The sequence below is a fragment of the Protopterus annectens genome, chromosome 10.part0, assembly GCF_019279795.1.
Source record: "Protopterus annectens isolate FY-2018-M chromosome 10.part0, PAN1.0, whole genome shotgun sequence".
Taxonomy (NCBI): Eukaryota; Metazoa; Chordata; order Ceratodontiformes; family Protopteridae; genus Protopterus; species Protopterus annectens.
Genome location: NC_056744.1, coordinates 1,678,323,594 through 1,678,345,727, shown reverse-complemented (window position 1 = coordinate 1,678,345,727; position 22,134 = coordinate 1,678,323,594). Strand labels below are relative to the sequence as shown.

At 40.0% G+C, this 22,134-nt stretch overlaps 1 protein-coding gene across 1 annotated transcript in view; it reads left to right on the top strand.

Annotated features, from left to right (window-relative positions):
- LOC122814414 overlaps positions 1-22,134 on the top strand; it is a 156,891-nt gene that overhangs the window by 7,429 nt on the left and 127,328 nt on the right. Inside the window, exon 2 of the mRNA XM_044086997.1 lies at positions 1,717-2,049. Within this exon, the coding sequence (XP_043942932.1) occupies positions 1,717-2,049 (333 nt within the window). The remainder of the gene's footprint in view (positions 1-1,716; positions 2,050-22,134) is intronic.

Sequence of the window (22,134 nt, the reverse complement as noted above, 5' to 3'; positions counted from 1 at the left end):
ACAATATTGAGAGTGAGCTAGAACAAGTACGCACACTGGAGTAGTGAGAGTAGGCACTGCATAGCACGAAGGAAATAATTTATTAAGTTGCATCAAAAACAGCATTCAACTAATGAGTATGTGCACAGCAAAGCAGTAGTACCTACAAATATACGGACACATCAGTGGCATGCCTAAGGGATAGCAAGGCAGAAGACTGCAATTCTGTGTAATGCAAATATGAATGTTCTTTATGATTAGAGTATTTGCAGACATAGCTAAATTCGTCAGTGGCTGAGATATATTGTAATCTGTGCATGTTATAGGCATGTTTAGAGGAATATTTGGACACCTTTTGTATTAAGGATTGCTAAAAGCATTTTTGTTATATGATTTACTGTGAAAGTGCTATTCAGATTATAGGAGACAGATGAGGGAACACTTTTTCTGGCACACCAGGCAGACTGCAAGCAAATCTCTTTGATGTATATTGTCATGCAAAGAACCTTGCAGGGTGGGAAAACTGATACTCTTGCTAGCTGAGGGTTGGAATATAGGAGGAGTAACTTGAGAAAGAGCTGAAGCAGATCAAAGGTGAATGTCTAAAAAAAAAGTCTGTTATCTCAGCTGTGAGCTGGTGTTTCTGGAAACTTTCACACAATGTATAAGCAGGAAACACATTTATTTGTAAGAGGCACTGTGTGACAGTAAATGATACTTTTACTGGGGCCACTCAAAATTAGCTGCTGTTCTGCTCTTCCATTCTAATGGAATGAACGGTCATGTAATAGTCCAGCTATGGGCACTGTAATCCCAGAGACAGTGGACTTGCAGTGTATGGGGTAGATATGAAGTTTTTAGAAGAATACAAACTCTCATCAGGATGTCTGCCTCCAGGAGGGCATTCAGGGTAGATTTGTTTTTTTAGAAGAATACAAACTCAGTCAGGATGTCTGCCTCCAAGAGGGCATTCAGGATTACAAACAAAATATAGTTTGAAATGACTACTTCTATCTGGCACATACAGGTTTGCAAAAAGCCTTATTTAAGGAAAAGTTAAATATATCCTTTTTATTTTTTCCAGTAGTTGTCCTTTAAATAGTAGCCCATTGAGGACCAGTCTTCTGTTTTCTTGACAATGCGTTCCTCCCTTTCAGAATTCACATACCTAAATATGCATCCATCTGCAGTGACTCTTATTTGTTTGGGGGGGGGTTATCTTTGTTCCTGATAATTCTCCACTACCTCTCCTCCAGAAAGGAGAACATTTTAGATGGTTGACCCTCATTCTGAGCTTAGCATGCCTGTCAACTCTTCAGAATTTCACAGAAGGTCCAAAATTTATCCTCATATTTTTGGTCTGCTTCCCATCAAATATGCAGTTTTATGACAAATTATTGAGGAGTGAAGTCACTAAATGACAGAGATTTCAAGTTCAGATTTCAAATCCTACAGATAGTGCATGCTAATGGAAATCTTTGTTTTATAAGAACAATATTTAAAATCTGAACCTGATTTTGGGTAATTGTCCTCTCATTTCTGGCTTTGTCCAGACTTCTTCCACGAGAAAGTTGAAAGGTATGAGTATAGTCCATCCCCAGATGACCAGTGTTGCAGATGGATGCCTTTCCCATGTAATGGATGGGCCAGCATTTGTACATTTTATTTATTTAAGGGAAATGCATAAGTGCAGAGCTTTTCGTTTTACTTATTTTACTTTATTCTTATGTTTCCTAGGAAGATGTTTTTAATTTGGAAAAATACATTAAACAACAATTTGCAGAATTGCACCAGTTTCTCCTAGACAAGGAACAACAACTCATCCAGCAGCTGAAGACTGACGAAGCAAATACTCTAAAATGGATGGAAGGAAATCTCAAATGCAAAGAGATTGTTACCTACCTAGTGATGGACTCCAATGGCAACTTGGAGCTCAAGATTAAAGAAGAGGACAGCCTGAAAATAATGGAAGAAAATGTTAAATCTGTTGAAAATGATGCTGTGGCCATTAAGGGCATTAGTCACAGCAACATGGAGATCAGACAACCGGAACCTGTTGGTTTGCTAACAGTAAGCATCCTTTTTATTTCTACTTTCATTTTTTTAGAAATTTGAATAACGTAACATCTGAGATTAAGATGCATTTATTGATTTTTTTTTTATTTATTTCTTGAATTTTTTTGGCCAGTCACTGCCCATTCTCAATGGAGGTTTAAAGAGATCAGCTCCAGTAGATTAGTACAAAAACACACACAAAATAAATCCAAAAATAGATGGAAATCAGTGATGAAGTTCTACACTAAATTGTTTATTCATTCTTTAGTGATGCAGCAGTACACAGCAATTTTCAATCAGTAGTAAATCATCAGTGAGAAAAAAAACAAGTAGTTCTGTTAGGCTTACCGACTGGAGAGATCTTGCTTGGAAAATCGTACGTTTATTGGTATTGACAGTCGTGTTTGGAGGTATGCAGAGACTGTATCAGTACTGATTTGCTATAGTGTAATAGACTGTTCTAAGATGAAATGCACCTACAATGAGGTTAAGTTTACCATGAATAGATAAAGTATGAGCTATATGTGAGTGGGTTACTCTTGGGATGGTGGGGAGCACTTAGTTAAAAAGCCTCAGTGTGGTAAGATGTTTCCTTAAGTTTATAAAGGAACTTATGTTTTTTGTTATGAAGCAGGAGATTGTTCCATGCCTTGAAGTGGTGATAAAATGTGAGTGACCATGGCGGTTCTTACAGTGCTGGGGTGCAGAGAGGTTTCAAGTTCTGAGGAAGGGTGGAGATGGGCATTTGTCAGATTTGTGCAGGCTAAGGGCTGTGTAAAGTTTTTTTTCCCCAAATTTATACTAATTAGTCGCAACATATACCACCACTTATCTCTAGTAAGAGACTGGTTAGATACAAAAGAAGAGCTCCATGGTGAACCCCCTTAAGTTTACCAAGAGGGAGGTGTTTAGGTTAGCAGATTGATGAACAGTAGAATATTCATAGCCGTACTGAGTCTAGATTTTGGTGTTAGGAAGTTTTTGATACAATAAGTGGACAAATTTAGTACTGAATTTGGATATAGCTGTGTTAATATGGTGGACAAATGTGAGCTGAGGTGAAGATGAACCCTTAGCAGTGTGAAGATGGAGACTATTTCTGGTTTGGTATGATTATTATTTTAGTTTGTAGAGCCGTGGCAGTGGGGATTGAGGTTTGGTGGCCAGGATGGAAAAGTTGCTAATCCAGTTTTGAACATAGGTGAATGCATTTTTGTTATTGTAGTGCTACTGAATATAAAAAAGGGATGTTGTCTGCGTATTGCATGCATTTAGCTGAATGACAGAATTAGAGTTGTGACAGATGTAATATGGAGTAGTAGTCAAGGATAGAAACTTTGGGCTTAACAAGTTGTACAGGCCAGAAGAGTGAAGTCTAGGTATGTAATCTGAATGCAGTCAGTGAAGTAACCTTTGTGCCAGCTTATGCTCAGGTGAATGTAGATATAAGGAGGTTATGACTGTACATGTGTTGCACACGTTTGTTAAGTCTGTAATGATGGCACTTGTTAAGCTGTTGTCATTTAAGTTTTACTTTAACTTGATACAATAAGTTGAGGTGCTGTTTTTCATACCATGACCAGGACAAGAGCCGTGCTGACAGTCTGAGAAGTATTGCTATAGTAAGCTGTTTTAGTAATTGATGCTGTGTGCATCTTTTAATAATTTTTGAAACGGTTAATGGACTGCAGTAGGTTGGTATTGATGAAGCTTTGTTGAGAAGCCTTCTTTATGCAGTGTTTTTTTTCCATTAAAATCTTATAATGTACATTTCCAAAGGAAAATGAAAAAAGGGTGTCTAAAACAAGGTGTCTAAAACAAGAAGTGTAACTCAGATATACTTGTATAAAATTAAGGAAAGTAATAAAAGTCCCATTAGCAGTAAATATGGGTACACTGTTGAGTCCATCACTTAAACACGGATAACTCAGGCAATGAATTAACTTTCCAGTTGTCTGGTATGAAACACTTTACCAATAAAGCTAAACAATTTATTTCCATGCAGCCTGAGGGAATATTTCTAATTGTCAAACAATGCACTATGGGTAAAGTTGATACAGTAGGGGTAAATCTGAAATTTCTTTGTACAGTTGTGGTTATCTATTTTATATGTATCCTTACAAAAACAAACAATCTGAGGGCAGGTCTATCAACGTGCATTAAAGCAGCATCATAACTTAAGCATCAAACAAAATATCAGTTGGTAGAGCAATGAATTATGTCTAAAAACTTGTACTGAACTGATGCATTCCTAATAGATTCATGAATATTACAAATGTTATTTAATGTCCCTTCCTCTTGGATTTTAAAACAATCTGTCATTTTATTTTACCAGGCTAAGTAGAATTAAAATGCATCTTGTGAGACAATTTGTATGCCACAGGTGTTTATTTTTAGCTAGAATGTCTTATCATCCATTGGCCTTGTTAGCAGTTGAAAAGACTTCCTGTGTTTTATGAACCAAAGTTAGAATAAGCTCCCCTCTAGGAGTATTACACTCGCAGAGTTCAGCCAAAATTATTTGGGGAAGTTGTGGAATGATGCATCTAAGTGTAGAGAAAAGGTGTTATTGTATGTTTCCATTGAATGTTTACATATATTAATAAAGGTAAAATTGACTTGATGTATGAAAAGTAATATTTAATTAAGGTACATTCTTGAACTTAAGTAGTAACCAGATAATCTGTGTCTGAAAGTAACATTTGTAATAACTTTATAAATTGGTTTAACTAGGTATTGATAGCTCTTTTGTATTTATGAAGGCCAGTTTTGTAGCTTTCAATATCTAGCATGGATAAAACCTCCTTGGGAGAAGGGGGAACTGGACACTGCCCATGGAATCCTTTGGGTAACTGCCTACCTTTAGGAATTTGTTAATAACAAATTTTTTGTTAAATTTCATTTGATTATGCAATATATTGAGGAGGTGTTACATTTTGTAGCCGTAATATGATCAAGGGGAACATTAGATAAACTATATTAACTCTTCCCAAAAAAATGAACACATCTCCTAATTAATATGTTACATTTATTTTCATTTTACCAAGGAATGTATTAAAAGAATATAATAAAATATGATGGTATGCAGAAGAGTATATTAAACATAAAAACTTAAGTATGAAATATTGAAATGGCTTTTCTGTTATTACAGATCACATCTAGATAGGCAAGGCATTGTAGTACTTCTGATTTGTCATAGATAATTATTTTTCCAAGTATGCTAAATGCATTAGCAAAAAACTGATCTTTTTTAATGTCACACTCCTCATAATTACTTTATCATCATTAATACATGCCTCTGATTACCTGTACATATTTCTGTAGAATAAAGAGTTGTTGAAAGTAGGCATACTTAACATCACCTGTCATGATTTTAAGCTTTTCTGAGACAGTGTTCATTTTTTAATATGAGCTTATGTTTCACCATAGAAATGTTGGATTGTAGTAATTAAGGAGTAGGTCAAAGAGTAATACACCAAAAACTTAGCAGAAGAAGCTCCTCTACAATTAACTAGGTTAATAGGAGAAAGCACAGGGAAATGACCTGTAAACATGCCAGGAGGGATGGTCATTATTACCAAGTACTGGAGCTGTTTCCTTATATATTCCTTTTGCAGAAAAAATGTCACTTGAGGTGAGTCTGTACAGAGCATTGCCAAACACTTGAGGGGAAAACTAATACGTAAACCCTGAAAATTTAAGGATGAAGTATTTAGGAAGATATTCTGAAGTTAGAAAGAAATCAAGCAGTACTTACTGAAAAATAAAGAATTAGCTTGTCAAGAATGATGAAAAGAAGGGAGTTACATGAATGATTACTGCCTGGCTACTACTAATGCTGATGTACTTTCGTGTTTTACTGTTGCAGTCATCACATTTGGGTTATCTGCCTGCAGGTAGCCCTCAGCCGTCTGTCGCTTCTTCCATGACGTCAGGTCATCAGGGGTTTAAAACATGCAGCCAATGCTATTACATCAGTCATTCTTGCCGTGCGGTGCCTGAAGCAGAAGCAGTTCACAAGTGCTAGTTGGCCAACTCCTGAAATTTTCATTTTCGAGTTTCAGACCTGAAGTCTTTTCAAAGATAAGTTCCCCATTGGGGATCCTTTTTTCTTGCTCTAACCGATGTCAGAAAAAATTAATAATTGTCTTGCCTGTGGAAAGCAAATACCTCATAACGATTTTCATTCTTACTGCGTCACCTGTCTTGGTCCAGACCACGACATCCCTCGCTGTCAGTTTAGTGCTTTGTTCAACGCCCGAACTATTCATCGGCGGGCAATTTTTGTAGCTAAATTCTTTCGCTCTTTATCTCCGTACTCCGAAATGGCTTCGATAAGCCATCTGACTACTGATCTTCTGAAAAAATGTAAGGATAAAGACAGAGACAGACCGCATAGGTTCAAAACTGCCAACGACACTACCGTTAAGCTAGTCGCCAGTCCACTGGTACTCAGTGAGGCGCTTTCACAGCCCCTGATACCCGTTTCTATAGATTCACAGGCCTCTACCGAGACCCATTCGGAGTCCTGTATGCCGTGAGATGCTTCTTTGTGTGTGGAACCTGCGGATGTCTCTACCTTGGATGGGTCTGGAGCAGCTGTGCAGGCACCGGCGTCTGATGGTGTATTCAGGCATGTTAAACCGACGACTTTGTTTCAAGCCAAAAAATACCTAATTTATCAGGCCTAAAGTGCGCACTACGCCTAGGAAACAACAACCAAAGTGCATTATCAGGCCCACATGCCACAAAAACAAATATACCTAATTACCTTAATTAGGGGAAGCCAGCCTTCCCCCTCAAAGAGACCTAGAACTTATTTTCTTTCTGATTCGTCTGATCAGGAATCTGATATCTCTGTTCCTTCTGACTACCAGGACATTTCCTTATCTACCTGTGAAGGTTCTGAAACAGAGGATTCCATCCCCTCTGCTTCCCCTCCAGAGGATTTTTCTTTTGGTGAAACCCCGCATGCCCTTGGAGAGCATTTCTATTGGGAGAGCCAGGACTACTCTCAGTCCAAAAAGAGACTCGGGGAATTTTTAAACCTACCTCAGCACAGACCTCTAGCTATCCCTCCTGTAATAGAGATTGTAGATGATGTTTTCTTGGAATCCAACCTTACCACGGATACTTTGCCTCCAGCTCCCAAGAAACCTGACGGGTACTATAGAGTACTTAACTCCCATAAATTCCTTTTCAAGAATTCTACCGTGGATCCACAGACCATTTCCCAAGGACCTAAAGGTATTAAGGCTACTACTGCCAAAAATCCTACCTCTTTGGACAGGGATTCTACGGCTTTAGACAGATGGAGTAAGAAGGTTTACACATCTGCTACTCTGGCCATTAGGGCTTTAAATTGCCAGTTTCATATATTAAAGTATCAGCAGCATATCATGGAACTAATTAATCAGAAAATGATGTTGATTCCTGACTGTGCAGAACACAAAGATTTACAAGATTTAATGCATTCTGCTAACCAAGTTGTTAAACATACTTTGCAATGTGGGTTTGATGCCTTAGAAGCATCTTGCAGGGCTGCTGTCACTGGGTCTGTTCTTAGAAGGCATGCTTGGCTTAAAGAACAAAATTTGCCAGATCATATCAAGACAAAATTACTGGATGCACCTTTAAACCAAGAGCGCCTATTTGGCAATAAAGCAGAAGAAGTCCTAAAAAGGATGGAGGAGAAAGCTAAATCTATGCAAATTGTTAAAGATTTCTTACAAGTACAGCCACCTAGATTCAGTAGGCATTGGCCTTCAAAGAACTGGTATTTTCCAGTCCCTTCCAGGCCTTTCGTAGTCCAAACCCAGAGGCAGCAGACCACCAAGACTTCAGTCTCAGGTTATGCACAGATCTAAGCAGTGGAGTGCTCCCACATCCAAAACGGGGAGTAGTAAGCCACCTTCCTATGATAAATTTGCACAATGATTTATCCTCAACTCTTCCAAGCCTTGCCCAAGTACTTGCACCTTTAGGAGGAAAACTTGCCCTGCATGCAAAAAACTGGGAATACAGTACCCAAGACAAATGGGTTTAAAACATTGTTCCCCTAGGATACAGATTCCACTTCCACTCACTCCCAACCCTAAGTGGATGGCCAGACCTCCCCCCAAACCAGTGGGTGGAGGCCCAAAATCAAGTACTTTCTCTCCTCAGCATCAAGGCTATTCAACCTGTCCCAGCAGAACAAAGGGGACAAGCCTTTTATTCCAGACTGTTTCTGGTTCCCAGAAAAGAAAGCTCTTGGTGTCCTATCATGGGTCTGTCTATTCTCAACATCTTTCTGGTGGTTCCAAAATTCAGAATGCTAACTCTCCAACAGCTTCTTCTTATGCTAGCCAAGGATTCCTGGCTTGCAACTCTAGACTTAAAAAGAAGCTTATTTGCATATCCCCATAAGGGAATCTTGCAGGAAATACCTACGCTTCAGAGCAGGCTCTATGCACCATAAGTTCTCTGCACTTCCCTTTGGCTTGTCTACTGCACCCAGGATATTCACAAAATGCCTAGCTACAGCCATTGCATTTTGCAGGCAGAGAAGTATTCAGATTTACCCATACTTGGATGATTGCCTGATTCAGGCAGAAAGTCAGGACTTGCTATTACAGCACCTGGCATTTGTAAAGAGACTTCTAACTTTATTGGGGTACACCATCAACAAAAAGAAATCACAGCTAGTACCCTGCCAACAGATTGTATTCCTGGGAGCAAGCTTGAACACAACTTCCTAGATGGCATTCCTCACTCCAGAGAAACAAGCTTATTTGAGAAACTACTTCAATTTACTGGCCACCAAAACCCAGCTGTCTGTAATCCCTGGGGTTCATGACCTCTTGCATTCTGTTAATTCCATATGCAAGACTGCATATGAGGAAACTTCAGTGGTATCTAAAAAGTCTATGGTGTCAAAATTCTCAGGATCTGGAAACTATGTTTCCCATCATTCCTTGCCTAAGGACAGAGTTCCTTTGGTGGGCAGAGGCCTGCAGCCACAACAAGGGACTCTCTCTCCTGCTGCCCAAACCGTAACAACAGACGCATCAGACTATTTATGGGGTGCTCACATGGCAGGGCAGTGCATTCAGGGCAAATGGAACCCAAAGCAGATGCATCTACATATCGATCAAAAAGAAATGTTAGCTGTACAGAATGCTCTCACAGCCTTCAAAGGCCTTATTCTTCCAGGACAACTATTGGTAAAGACAGACAACACCACAGTTATGTGGTACATAAACAAGCAGGCTGAACCCATTCCTACCCACTCTGCAGACTAGCCATGGCTCTGTGGAACACAGCCTTGAGCAACCAAGTGCACCTACAAGCTCAATTCCTGCCAGGCAAACCAAATTCACTGGCAGACGACTTAAGCAGAAATCTCATGGACCCACACGAGTGAAACTGGAACCCAAAATATTCAAGCTTTTGTTGAGGAACAGGTGGGGGACACCAGAGGTGGACCTGTTTGCTTCCCCTCAGAACTATCAATTGAACAAATACTGCACCAGAACTCCCCACAGCCAAGCTTGGAAAGTGGATGCCCTGTCCTTTACCTGGGAAAGCCTCTCAGTCTATGCCTTCCCCCTCTGCCTGTCTTCTCGAAGTTTCTACTAAAGATCAAACAGGACAAGCCAAGGAAAATCCTGATTGCACCAGACTGGCCACGCCACCACTGGTACCCTCTTTGCACAGTCTGACAGTGATTCAACCATGGCACCTGCCTCAGACACCCTCTCTGCTGTCCCAGCAGGCAGGCCAGATTCTGCGCCCTCAGCTACAGACTCTGAACCTTGCAGCCTGGCTAATCCCTTGAACTCTTCACCAGCAACCCTCAGTAAGCAGGTGCTGGATGTCATTCCTGAGGTAAGGAGGCCAAGTACTAGAAAATCCTATTCAGAAAAGTGGAAAAGATACTGTTCCTGGAGCCAGTCTCAGGGGATGGACACAGCTGTAAAAAAATGTAAAATACTGACACGGCTTACTGTCAAAGTACACCCAAATGTATTGGTACAAACGTTTAAAGCGCTTTTTGTTTGCCCAACCGGCAAACTTCATCAGAAACAAGTTGTAACATTCAAAACCACATTTTATACTGCCAGGTGGTTCTGGATAACAAATTAAGATACATTGTTGAATTGGTCTTAACTTCTTAAAGAGACCACGCTGTTATGTGGCAAATACTCGTGCAAAAATGTCACATACAGTTGAACAATATCAAAATTTGCACTCCAATGTATTCTATAAATATCAATACTTTATACTAAAACTACTCAACATATAAAATAAATACTAATCATATACAAAAAACTATTTAAAACCAGCTAACAATTACCATAAATCTCATGTTAAAAGTACAGCTGAAAAAGTTAATGTACTTCATCTCTGTAAACTTTTCAATTTTAAAATACTAGAAATAGAACAGGTTTCATTTAAACCCGGAAAATTGTAGGCATTCAGCCTAACTTGCCAAAATAGTTTATGTTCTTCAAGTTGTAAAGGTGTAGGGCCACCCCTAACATCCTGCATAACATGGTCGATGGCCAAGAGCCTGAATTTATGTTCATTATTCATAGAAGTGTGCTTGGCCAGGGCATTATCAAGTCTGCCCTTATTAATGGCATATTGGTGTTCGTATATTCTTTCACGGAGCCTGTGCTCCGTTTTGCCAATATAAAACGCAGGGCAGAATTGGCACCTGTCCAAGTACACAACAAACCTGGAATTAGAATTGAACTTCGCTTTAAGTTTATACTGTGTACCATTAATAATAAAACTGTTAGTTACATCAATAAACTTACAATAATTACAATTTACGCACTTGTTCATCCCAGAACTACGAGCTTTGATAGAGCATTGTTATTCCAAAAGGGTTTTCAAGTTCTTACCTTTCCTAAAAATTACTCTGGGGGAAATCACCTATTTTATTATAGATGCTTGAGTTGATTTTAAACAATTCCCAGTTTTTCCGAAGTATTTCAATACAAGAATGACTATGTATGGTGTAAGTGGTGATAAAGCTTAATCCAAAATCTTTATTGGACCCACAGTCTTTATTAAGACTGTTATCAGTAGGCTCTATGTTAGTAATATATTACCAGGTTCAGATGTTGAACACTCGTTACCCAAGATTGGTGTATAAAGGTTAAATCTCTTAGTTCTAACTTCGTTGATTAAACTGTCTAAGAGAATTTCAGGATAACCACGTTGGACAAACATGTTTCTCAATAGGTGACAGTCTTCTATAAAATCTTCATCTTGACTGACCATTCGTGAGGCTCTCACTAGTTGGCCTTTAATGACTGATCGTTTTTGGTGCAACGGGTGGCAAATAGAAAAATGCAGGAATGTATTTGAATATGTACTCTTTCTGTGTATCTTTGCCACAAAACGACCTGTGCTATGGTTTTTGGCTAACCAGATATCCAAACACGCTATTGCCTCTGTGTTAGAAGTAAATTGTAGGAATTGTGTTGTCTGATTAAAATATTCCAACACATTCCTGCTAACGACCTCATCACCTTTTAACAAGATGAAAATGTCATCCAGGTAACGTGTGTAATAAACCATGGAGTCACAAAATGTGTTATTCTTAAACACAAATTCTGATTCCCAGTGGGCCATAACCAAGTTTGCTATGCTGGCTCCACAAGGAGTACCCATAGCGACCCCTACTTTTTGTAAATAGAAGTCGTCTTGAAACATAAAAAAGTTGTTAGATAACACCAAATCAGTTAATTCAGTGACCAAAGAAATTTCAGCTACTGGAGCTCTGTTTTTCTTCAACATTAATTCTACCCATTTAATAGCTAAACCATGGGGAATACAGGTGTATAAGTCTCTCACATCTATAGTGAGAAAATTGTACTCTTCATTAAATTGTAAAGTGTTGATTTTCTTCAGAAAGGACCATGAGTCCTTACAAATTTGATCCTCAAACAACAAATGTGATCCTCAAACAACAAGTACTTCTGAAGTACAGCATCTATTACTTTAGCACAAGAATAAGTTGGTGAACCACGACCATCAACTAGTGGTCTCGTAGGTGGATTATCCATATTCTTGTGAATCTTAGGAATACCGAATAGATAGGGATATCTAGGATATGTTGTTGACATGTAATTATAGATGTTCTGTTCTAATCTACCTTCTATATACATGTCTTCAATACAGTTTTTTATCAAACTGTAAGCTTTGTTTACCTCCGAACGTGAGCTCAAAACATAAGCACTACTATTAAATAAAGCCTCCATGTGATCCTGATAGTGTTATCAAACACGACTATACCCCCACCCTTGTCAGGTTTACATAGATGAATGTCTTGTGACCTTGTATATTGCAAATAATCTTGTTCTTCCCTACTTGTGTTGTGGTGAACCTTACGCTTAAAACCATTCTTAGTGGCATGCCTGAAATCTAGTTCGCAAAGTTGTTCAAAGGTTTGTAATGCTGGGTGCAATGGAGGGTTGAATGTGCTAGGTATGTGAAATTTGTCTAAATTGGAAACATTGGTGACATCACCTATCATTAAGTTAAAATTTAGCTTCCTTGTAAAAATTTTAACATCAAGGATGGTTTTAACCAAGTTCAGAAGTTTGGAAGGTACGTAAGTATACCCTTTTGATAAGAAATCAACAATATCCTGACAAACCGCTACAGAGGAAAAAATATAAAGTTTAAAATCCCCTGTCTTGTCCATAACAATAACTGGGCCATCATGACCACAAAAATCAACTGTGGCTAAATGACCACCAATATTTTGTTGAACTTCATCATGTGTAGCCATAGGTGCCCCCAAAACAACAGTTTGTAAACCATGCGATATGACTGGGCAAAGAACATTGGACTGGTGCTGATAATCCAACATAGTTAAGTCTTGTGTTTGTTGGATTTCTGCTTGTTTTTGTTCATTTGAAGGTTTTTCTGCTGTTTGGGCCTGGCCCCCGTATTGTTGCCTTGCCGAAAATTTTGATGCTGCTGAAATTGAACATGATTACTTTGGCCCTGAGGGCCATTTCGTAGTCTCTCACTCCTCCGAACCTCGGTTTGATTAACAAAGTTAGTATTGTCACTGTAGGCACTGTTGTTATTGGTAATATTAAAGGAGTTGTTCAAAGAGTCATCAACACTAAGGTGTGGTGCTGAATTCGACTCATTACCATTACTATTGTAATTGGGAATACTGCGAGTATTCATCTGTATTTCACCATTTATCACAGTACCTTGTTTCCAAACTTGAGCAGAGGAAGGGTCAGGGTAAGCTAAACCGAGATGGTAAGCTGTACAGTCACATTCTTATTTTTTGATTTTGTTAGTCTTGAGTTTCAACATATGCTGGTCAATGCTGGTAAACACACGGCTATACTCGAATTTATATCTGAGAAATTCAAAATCTGATTTGATACTATTGTCTAATTCAGTTATTGTGTTAGACAATTTATCGACCCATATGCCATAGTATTTAACCATCAACTCTAATAATTCAAAACCTTGGCGGTCAAATAAGTTAATTAAGTCTTTATGAAATACTGAGTTAGCTTCCAGTCCAGTAGGGTATGAATAGCGACGTAAGCCTTTCGGCACAACCTTCCGTGAAAGACATTCACGGAAGTACGAAATTTCCAACTGTAACTTTCTCAGTTTAATTAGGTGACTTGTCAAAAAATTTCAATTTAGACACTATATTAGAAATCGAAGACTCATTACCTTGACCCGACACTTGGCATTCATTCCCAGACAGTACGTTTCCAGAAAAAGAAAACCCATTAGCCAGCCAGAAAGACAGTGACGGAAATTCACTGCCGGTATCAACCCTATTCAATATTGCATGGCCTAGGTTTAGGGCTTGTATGTTATTAGCCCTGTTTGCATCTACTAGTGCTGGTTGGACATTAAGTGCCACACTACATGCTACTATATTCGCTGTTGTCCTATTGCCTGATGGTGGCTGGTCTGCACTACTGTGCGGTCGATTCAGTTAGCAGAACCATCTTCAAGCCACCTTGAATGTACTGGAGTGCCCGTTGTCAACTGTATCCACATTAGTAACTGTTGCAACATTCAAACCGCCACTGTTACTAAGAGAACCATGTTGCCGGCTTGATACAAAAGTAGAAGGTAAACAATTATGAATTTCTCATTGGTCCATATCGAGCCGGTCAAGTCTCGTAAAGATAGATTCAATTTTGTTAAATAAAGATTCCAAAGAATTATTAGGTACCAAGCCAAGATTAGGATCGGTACCCACAGTGTTCACATTGACGTTGGGTCTTAAAATTTCTGGTGTTTCACCTGAAGCGAAAAGACTTTGGCTAGTAGCTGAGCCAGATGCCATAACAAACTAGTAAAATGAAAAAGCCAACAAACCAAAAAATTGTAAAATACTGACATGGCTTACTGTCAAATTGCACCCAAATTTATTGGTACAAAAGTTTAAAGCACTTTTCGTTTGCCCAACCAGCAAACTTCATCAGAAACAAGTTGTAACATTCAAAACCACATTTTATACTGCCAGGTGGTTCTGGATAACAAATTAAGATAAATTGTTGCATTGGTCTTAATTTCTTAAAGAGACCACGCTGTTATGTGGCAAATACTCGTGCTAAAATGTGACATACAGTTGAACAATATCAAAATTTGCACTCCAATCTGTTATATAAATATCAATACTTTATACTAAAACTTCTCAACATTCAATAGCTAAATCATGGGGAATACAGGTGTATAAGTCTCTCACATCTATAGTGAGAAAATTGTACTCTTCATTTAAAGTGTTGATTTTCTTCAGAAAGGACCATGAGTCCTTACAAATTTGAAACTCAAACAACAAGTATTTCTGAAGTACAGCATCTATTACTTTAGCACAAGAATAAGTTGGTGAACCACGACCGTCAACTAGTGGTCTCATAGGTGGATTATCCATATCCTTGTGAATCTTAGGAATACCGAATAGATAGGGATATCTAGGATATGTTGTTGACATGTAATTATAGATGTTCTCTTCTAATCTACCTTCTATATACATGTCTTCAGTACAGTTTCTTATCAAATAATGCCCTGGCCAAGCACACTTCTATGAACAATGAACATAAATTCAGGTTCTTGGCCATCGACCATATTATGCAGGACGTTAGGGGTGGCCCTACACCTTTACAACTTGAAGAACTTGAACTATTTTGACAAGTTAGGCTGAATGCCTACAGTTTTCCGGGTTTAAATGAAACCTGTTCTATTTCTAGTATTTTAAAATTGAAAAGTTTACAGAGATGAAGTACATTAACTTTTTCAGCTGTACTTGTAACATAAGATTTATGGTAATTGTTAGCTGGTTTTAAATAGTTTTTTGTATATGATTAGTATTTATTTTATATGTTGAGAAGTTTTAGTATAAAGTATTGATATTTATATAATACATTGGAGTGCAAATTTTGATATTGTTCACCTGTATGTGACATTTTAGCACGAGTATTTGCCACATAACAGCGTGGTCTCTTTAAGAAGTTAAGACCAATGCAACAATGTATCTTAATTGGTTATCCAGAACCACCTGGCAGTATAAAATGTGGTTTTGAATGTTACAACTTGTTTCTGATGAAGTTTGCCGGAAGTTCAAATGAAAAGCACTTTAAACTTTTGTACCAATAAATTTGGGTGTACTTTTATAGTAATCTGTGTCAGTATTTTACAATTGTTTGGTTTGATGGACACAACTGTGCCCAGCTTACCTCATATACTAGATTACTTAACAGAAATGCTCCACAAGGGCCTATCCTTCTCTTCAATTAAGATTCATGCCTCTGCCATCTCATCTCATTATAATACTGAGCCACCCCTCTTCTCTCATCCTCTAGTAAAACAGTTCCTTAGAGGAGCCAAATTTTTAAGATCCCCAGGAGAGCTCATACTCCAGCCTGGGACCTTAACTTTGTATTGGAAAAACTCACACTGCCACATTTGAACCGGCTGCCACAGCAGAGTTAAAATTCCTCTCATGGAAAACAACTTTTACTTCTAGCCATCACTTCAGCAAGAAGAGTGCCTGAACTGCAGGCCCTTATGGCAGTGGAACCCTTCATTATCTTCCATGAGGACAAGGTTTCCCTCAGGACTAACCCATCTTTTATGCCCAAGGTGGTGTCTAGTGTGGCTTTAAACCAGTCCATTCATTTGCCAACTTTTTTCCCTAATCCTCAGAATAAAGGGGAAAGGATACTGCATTCCCTGGATGTACACAGGCAAAGTAGATTCAATCTGGACAGGACTAAGCCTGTCAGAAATTCTGACCAGCTGCTAGGGCAGAGGGCAAGGCCATTTCAAAACAAACCATTTCTAAATGGATAGCACACTGCATCCATTTCTGCTACAAACACCATGGAAAACCTACCCCACAGGGGATAAGAACACATTCCACTAGGGCCACCTCTACCTCTACTGCATTTCTCAGGGGAGTCCCTACCAGGGACATCCTGAAAGCTGCAACCTGGAGCTCTGTACACACTTTCACCAAGCATTACCACTTGCCTATCTTTTCTAAATTCAGAGCTGGATTTGCCACAGCAGTCTTAAAGGGCCTGATTGCCATAATGTTTCTTAACTACGTCCACCCTTCCTTAGCTTTGGGAATCAACCCAAATGTGATGACTGCAACAGTGAAACATGAAGAATATAGTACAGTTGTGTACACTTACCATAAATGTAGATGTTCGAGTGTATTCACTGTTGCAGTCCTGGTTACCCTCCCTCTAGCCCCCTGACCTGTCTTTGCCTGACATCTGAGGCAAGAAAAACTGATGTATTGGCAGTGGCTGATGTTCGAGTGTATTCACTGTTGCAGTCCTGGTTACCCTCCCTCTAGCCCCCTGACCTGTCTTTGCTTTTACCTGTCCTTTTTGGTTTGCATATCTTATACCATGTGTATTTGCTTTTTGCTGGGGGTGTTCCACACCATATAATTGCTTCCTATTTTGGGGGCACCTGACATCTGAGGCAAGAAAAACTGATGTATTGGCAGTGGCTGCATGTTTTATACCCCTGACGACCTGACGTCATGGAAGAAGCGACAGCATCTGACGCAGAAATCCCAAGACTCTGGTATTCAAGCCTGCTGAGGGCTACCTACAGGCGGATAACCCAAATGTGATGACTACAACAGTGAATACACTCAAACATCTACATTTATGCTAAGTGTACACAACTGTACTGTCTCAGCACTGCTTCTCTCTGTTGGGATACAATACTCCTTTGCTTCTTCTCTCACAAGAAGCAAAATGTTAGCACCAGTCCCAAGAAGAGACGCAGGCTACAGCCTGTTTGGTGATCCACAATGTCCCAGATGATACCAGGGTCTACAGGCTTGTAGCCTTTTTCTGGTAGATGCCCCGAATAGCAACCAGACCAGTCAGGTACGTTAAGCACAGACACTCACTCTCCAACCAGAAAGAGTCAGTAATCAGTACACTCTGCTCCTACTCTCACCAGGATCAGAGTATAAGCACAGATTCCAAGCTGTCACCTATAAAAAAGTTACAGTATTAAACTTTCTGGTGATCAGCAGTCTCCATAAAATAATGTAACTGCACTCCTTCTCTCACCAGGAGAAAACAGAAGCACAAATCACAAGATGACTACTTGTTGACCAACTTCATCTGAGTTTAAACCAATTTTGGATATTTTTTTTCATTTTTGTCTTGCTTCCAACTGAAATAACTGTCAAATGATTACACAGAAGAAATTGTACTTAAATTTGCATTAATTAAATAAATTGTCATAAAAATAATTTTGGGAATGTAATGTAACTTTGTGATTTGTTTGCATATTTCTTTAAGGAAATAACACTTGATATCCTGTTCGATTCACGGCTGGAGTGCCTTGTGTGTGGAGTCTGCATGTCCTCCCCGCAGTCGAGTGGCCTCCAAAAAACATGTGTGAAAGGGCGTGCCTTCGCTAAAGGTTGGGCGTCGGGCTGGCAACTCTGCACCATAAAAAATCTACTGACAATCATTAGCGGACTGGAGTTCCGCTGTGGCGACCCCTAACCGGGAAAAGCCAAAAAGACAAACAACATCCATCTGTTCAATTGTCTTGTATTTAAAAAAAAATTGCAGCAACCTGACATGTTTTTCATGATAGGCACATCTACTAGGTTTAGATAGCCTTTCAGAATTCACATCTAACCTAGCTTTCCAGTCACTACCCAGTAAGACTCTAAACCTTCATCAATACTGTCTAAAAATTTTGTTCTTCTTGATACAGGTCAATTGTAATATTAAAGTCATCATTGTGGGTTGGTAATATTAATACTCTTCGTTTTAAAGGAAAACTCCACCCTAAGAAAAAAAAACATTCACTCTCTCTGTTTCCTGACCTATTTTAACATATCAAAGTCACTCTAAGTGCTTTATTTGTAATTTAGGCTGTTTTCCACAACATGGCTACCAATGGGGCTTGATGTATCAATGTGATCTTGTTCTCCCTCAACCCTTTCGCTTTCTCATAATGCTTTGTTTGTATGACTCAGAAAAGCCTGCATTTGCACTTGTTTCTTGCCTTTCCTGTAACTAGTCTAGTCCAGATACAGATTTGTTGTATCCAGGACTGTTGGTAAGCTTCCGAGCCTTCCCAAGCCTTTCTGTGTTGGAGGGAAGCCTTCTAGCTTATCAGTGGGAGTGTTGAGCACTAGGTAGCCTATCCACCACAAGAGGAGTGGCTTTTGGCCCATAAATTGTAGTTTATTGGCCGTTTGGGCAGTTTTTCCATCTCTTTCAACTTTCTGGTTTAAAAGCCCACATTTGCGCTTGTTTTCCCGCCTTTCCTGTAACTAGTCTAGTCTGGATACAGATTTGCTGTATCCAGGACTGTTGGTAAGCTTCTGAGCCCTCCAAGCCCTTCTGTGTTGGAGGGAAGCTTTCTAGCTTGTCAGTGGGAGTGGTAAGCACTAGGTAACCTAGCTAGCACAAGAGGAGTGCTTTCTGGTCCAGAAATTGTAGTTATTGACTATTTGGGCAGTTTTTCCATCTCTTTCAACTTTCTGCTTTAAAAGGCCATGTTTGCACTTGTTCCCCACCTTTCCTGTAAACTATCCAGGTACAGATCTGCTGTATCCAGGTCTGTTTGTAAGCTTCTGAGCGATGTCAATGTCTGCTCTTCAATGTTTCCCTTAGATCTGCTAGTTCTCTCCTCTCCTGCACTTTTATTAGCTTATTAGTTGAGCACTTTACCAGACTTCTTATAGCAATTATTGTAGCACACAAAAGTGCTACAAGCACTAAATGTTCTACAAGGAAACAGCTCCAGTATTTATTAATGCCCACCCCTTCAGGCATGTCTAAAGGTCAGTTCCCTGTACTTTCTCCTATTAACCTGGTGAACTTGGGCATCCTGAGGCAATGTAGCAACTGCCTCATGTACACTGACAACCCTCTCCTCTTACCTCCCAACACTTAGACTTGTGAGAGATGCACTTATATATCCAAATTGGAAGGCACGCACTCTCCAGCCAAGACTGGAATAGCTGGTCAAGAGGAGAAGGTTAACACTTGCATCCCACCACATGCAACACATAGCCAACCAGAACACACACCAGCACTGTCTTCACATAAAACACAAACCATACACACACCTTCATGGAGGCTCTCGATAAAAATCTACCCAAACAGCAGAGGCCTCCATGGCAGAGACGCACCCAACCACCACAACACAACACTAATCACGAGATACATAGCACTCCTAAACAGTGTGCCACTCAGCGAAAGCACCTAAGGCAAAACAGCATGCCCAACACTCTAGTCATAGGTGACTTGATAGTGAGGCACACTGATGTCCCACTCACTAGGTTGAATAAGGAGAAACGAAAAAATGAACTGCAGACCTGCTGGCAAAAAAAATAAGTAAACCAGGTCAGGTCTGCAGTTCATTTTTTCGTTTTGTTTGAATAAGGAGAAAGTAACAGTCAGCTGCCTGTCAGGTGCCAGGATCTGCCACATAACACATGCACTCAGGTCCCTCAACATTGGGTACAAATATGTCTGTCATTGTACATGTGGATGTGAATGACCTGGGACTTGCCTTCCTGGTCTACATGAAAAGAGACATGGAGAAGCTCTTGGATTATGTAGCCCAGGCAGGTATGACCCTAGCCCTGAGCAACATCCTACCATCACCCAGAACGATACCACAGTACAAGCAGAATTTCAACAGTTGGCTACATTTCTGGTGTCATTCTAAGAGGATCCAGTATCTGCCTGCCTGGGATAACATGATTGACGGACCTTGATGCTTTGCCAGAGATGGCCTGCATGTCACCGCTGGGCTTCCGGATTCTTGCCAAGGCTCTTGCCACCCCTATAGTACCTTTTTAGGCGGTGTTTCAAAGACCAAATTACCACCGTAACAGCTACAAACAAATGCAATCTGAGGGTCATGCTGCTCAACGCTAGAAGTCTAAATCTCAAAATGCACTCACTCGAAGCACTCGTTAAAATGGAGAACATCGACATTTGTGCTGTAACTGAGACCTGGTTCAAGGCAGCAGAAATCACCCCTGCACTACCAGGCTATAACTCATTCCACAACTTTCAGCTCCAGAACTTGGACTAAAGCTCCAAAGGCAGTGTTTTTTCCATATTCATAAAGTATGCGCACACCTCTAGACTGGTAGCCCAACATAATGCATCTGAGATACTTCAAGTGCAGCTAACATTGGGTAAGACAGTGATTCAGGTTGTAACCTGCTATAGGTCTCCAACCATGTCCCAAGACTCACACTACACATTCCTAAGCACCCAGGAGTATCTTAGGGTCCAAACTAACACTCTCATACTGACCAACTTCAACTACCTCTCCATTAACTGGGAAAACTACTCTTGTACCAATACACTTGCCCAATGCTTTCTGGAATTCATTAATTCCAATGCTCTGGACCACCCCTCTAGAGGTAGCAACATCCTTGACCTGGTCATTACTAACATGGACGGCTGTTGGTCTACACCAGTAGTCAACTCTTCCCTGGTTAGATCCGACCACAAACTAACCACCTTGGAAATCCACATCCCTCCACCCCCCCCCCACAACACAAAGGTAACTACCATGAAAAACTTCTCCAAAGCTAACTTTGGGCTCCTAAAAACGGAAGTGGCTAACTTCACAGCACCCATGCAAATGGCGAATAGTTTCCTGACCGCCGAATCATACACTAACACGTACACAGATGCATAAATCTCGCCATACCCAATAAAACCAAGACGCTTTCCTGAAAAACAGCTTTCCTGAAAAACAAAAGGAAGCCAATCTAGTGGTCCCCTGCCATAAACAAACTCTACAACAGAAGCAGGAAACTGATCTGGAATAAGGCGAAGTCCCAAGACTGGAAAAACTTCCCTATCAGCCTCAACAAAAAGTTGAGATCCCTCATCAAATCCTCTAAACCTATCTATGAAAACAGAATTGCAGCAGATAGTAAAGACAACCACAAGGCCTTCTATAATTAAGGTAAAAATCTCCACAGCAATACCCAGATTTGCTCTGAGCTACTGCACAATGGTACCTCCTATAGCGAACAAACAGATATTGCCAATATACTGGCTGACAGAGTCAGTGCTAACCTTACCCCTCTCTCCCCCACAAGGGACCAGTCACAATGCCAGTAGATTGCCAGGCACCCAGTATTACTGCTGCACAGGTTAAAACACCACTGTCCAAGGCCAAGAATACAGCTTCTACGGGACCTGACAAAATCCCTGGCTGTGTTCTATATGGGCTACAGAGTGAACTGGCACCTCACCTGTGTGCCCTGTTCAATCACAGCCTCACCTCAGGCTTGGTATACTGCTACCGTCATCTCTCTCCACAAAGGAGGAGTGACTACAGACCCCGGGAATTATTGCCCAATTAGCCTGATGAGTCTGATATGCAAAGTTATGGAATGCATCATCATGGACCCAATAAACAAGGATATAGGGAATCTCCAACCTCTGGATCCTACACAGTTTGGTTTTGTGAAGGGTAGATCATGCCTGCTCAACTTGGTCAACTTATTTGAGTCCGTCACCAGAGCTGTGGATGAAGGCAAGGTGGTTCATACAGCCTACCTTGATCTAGCCA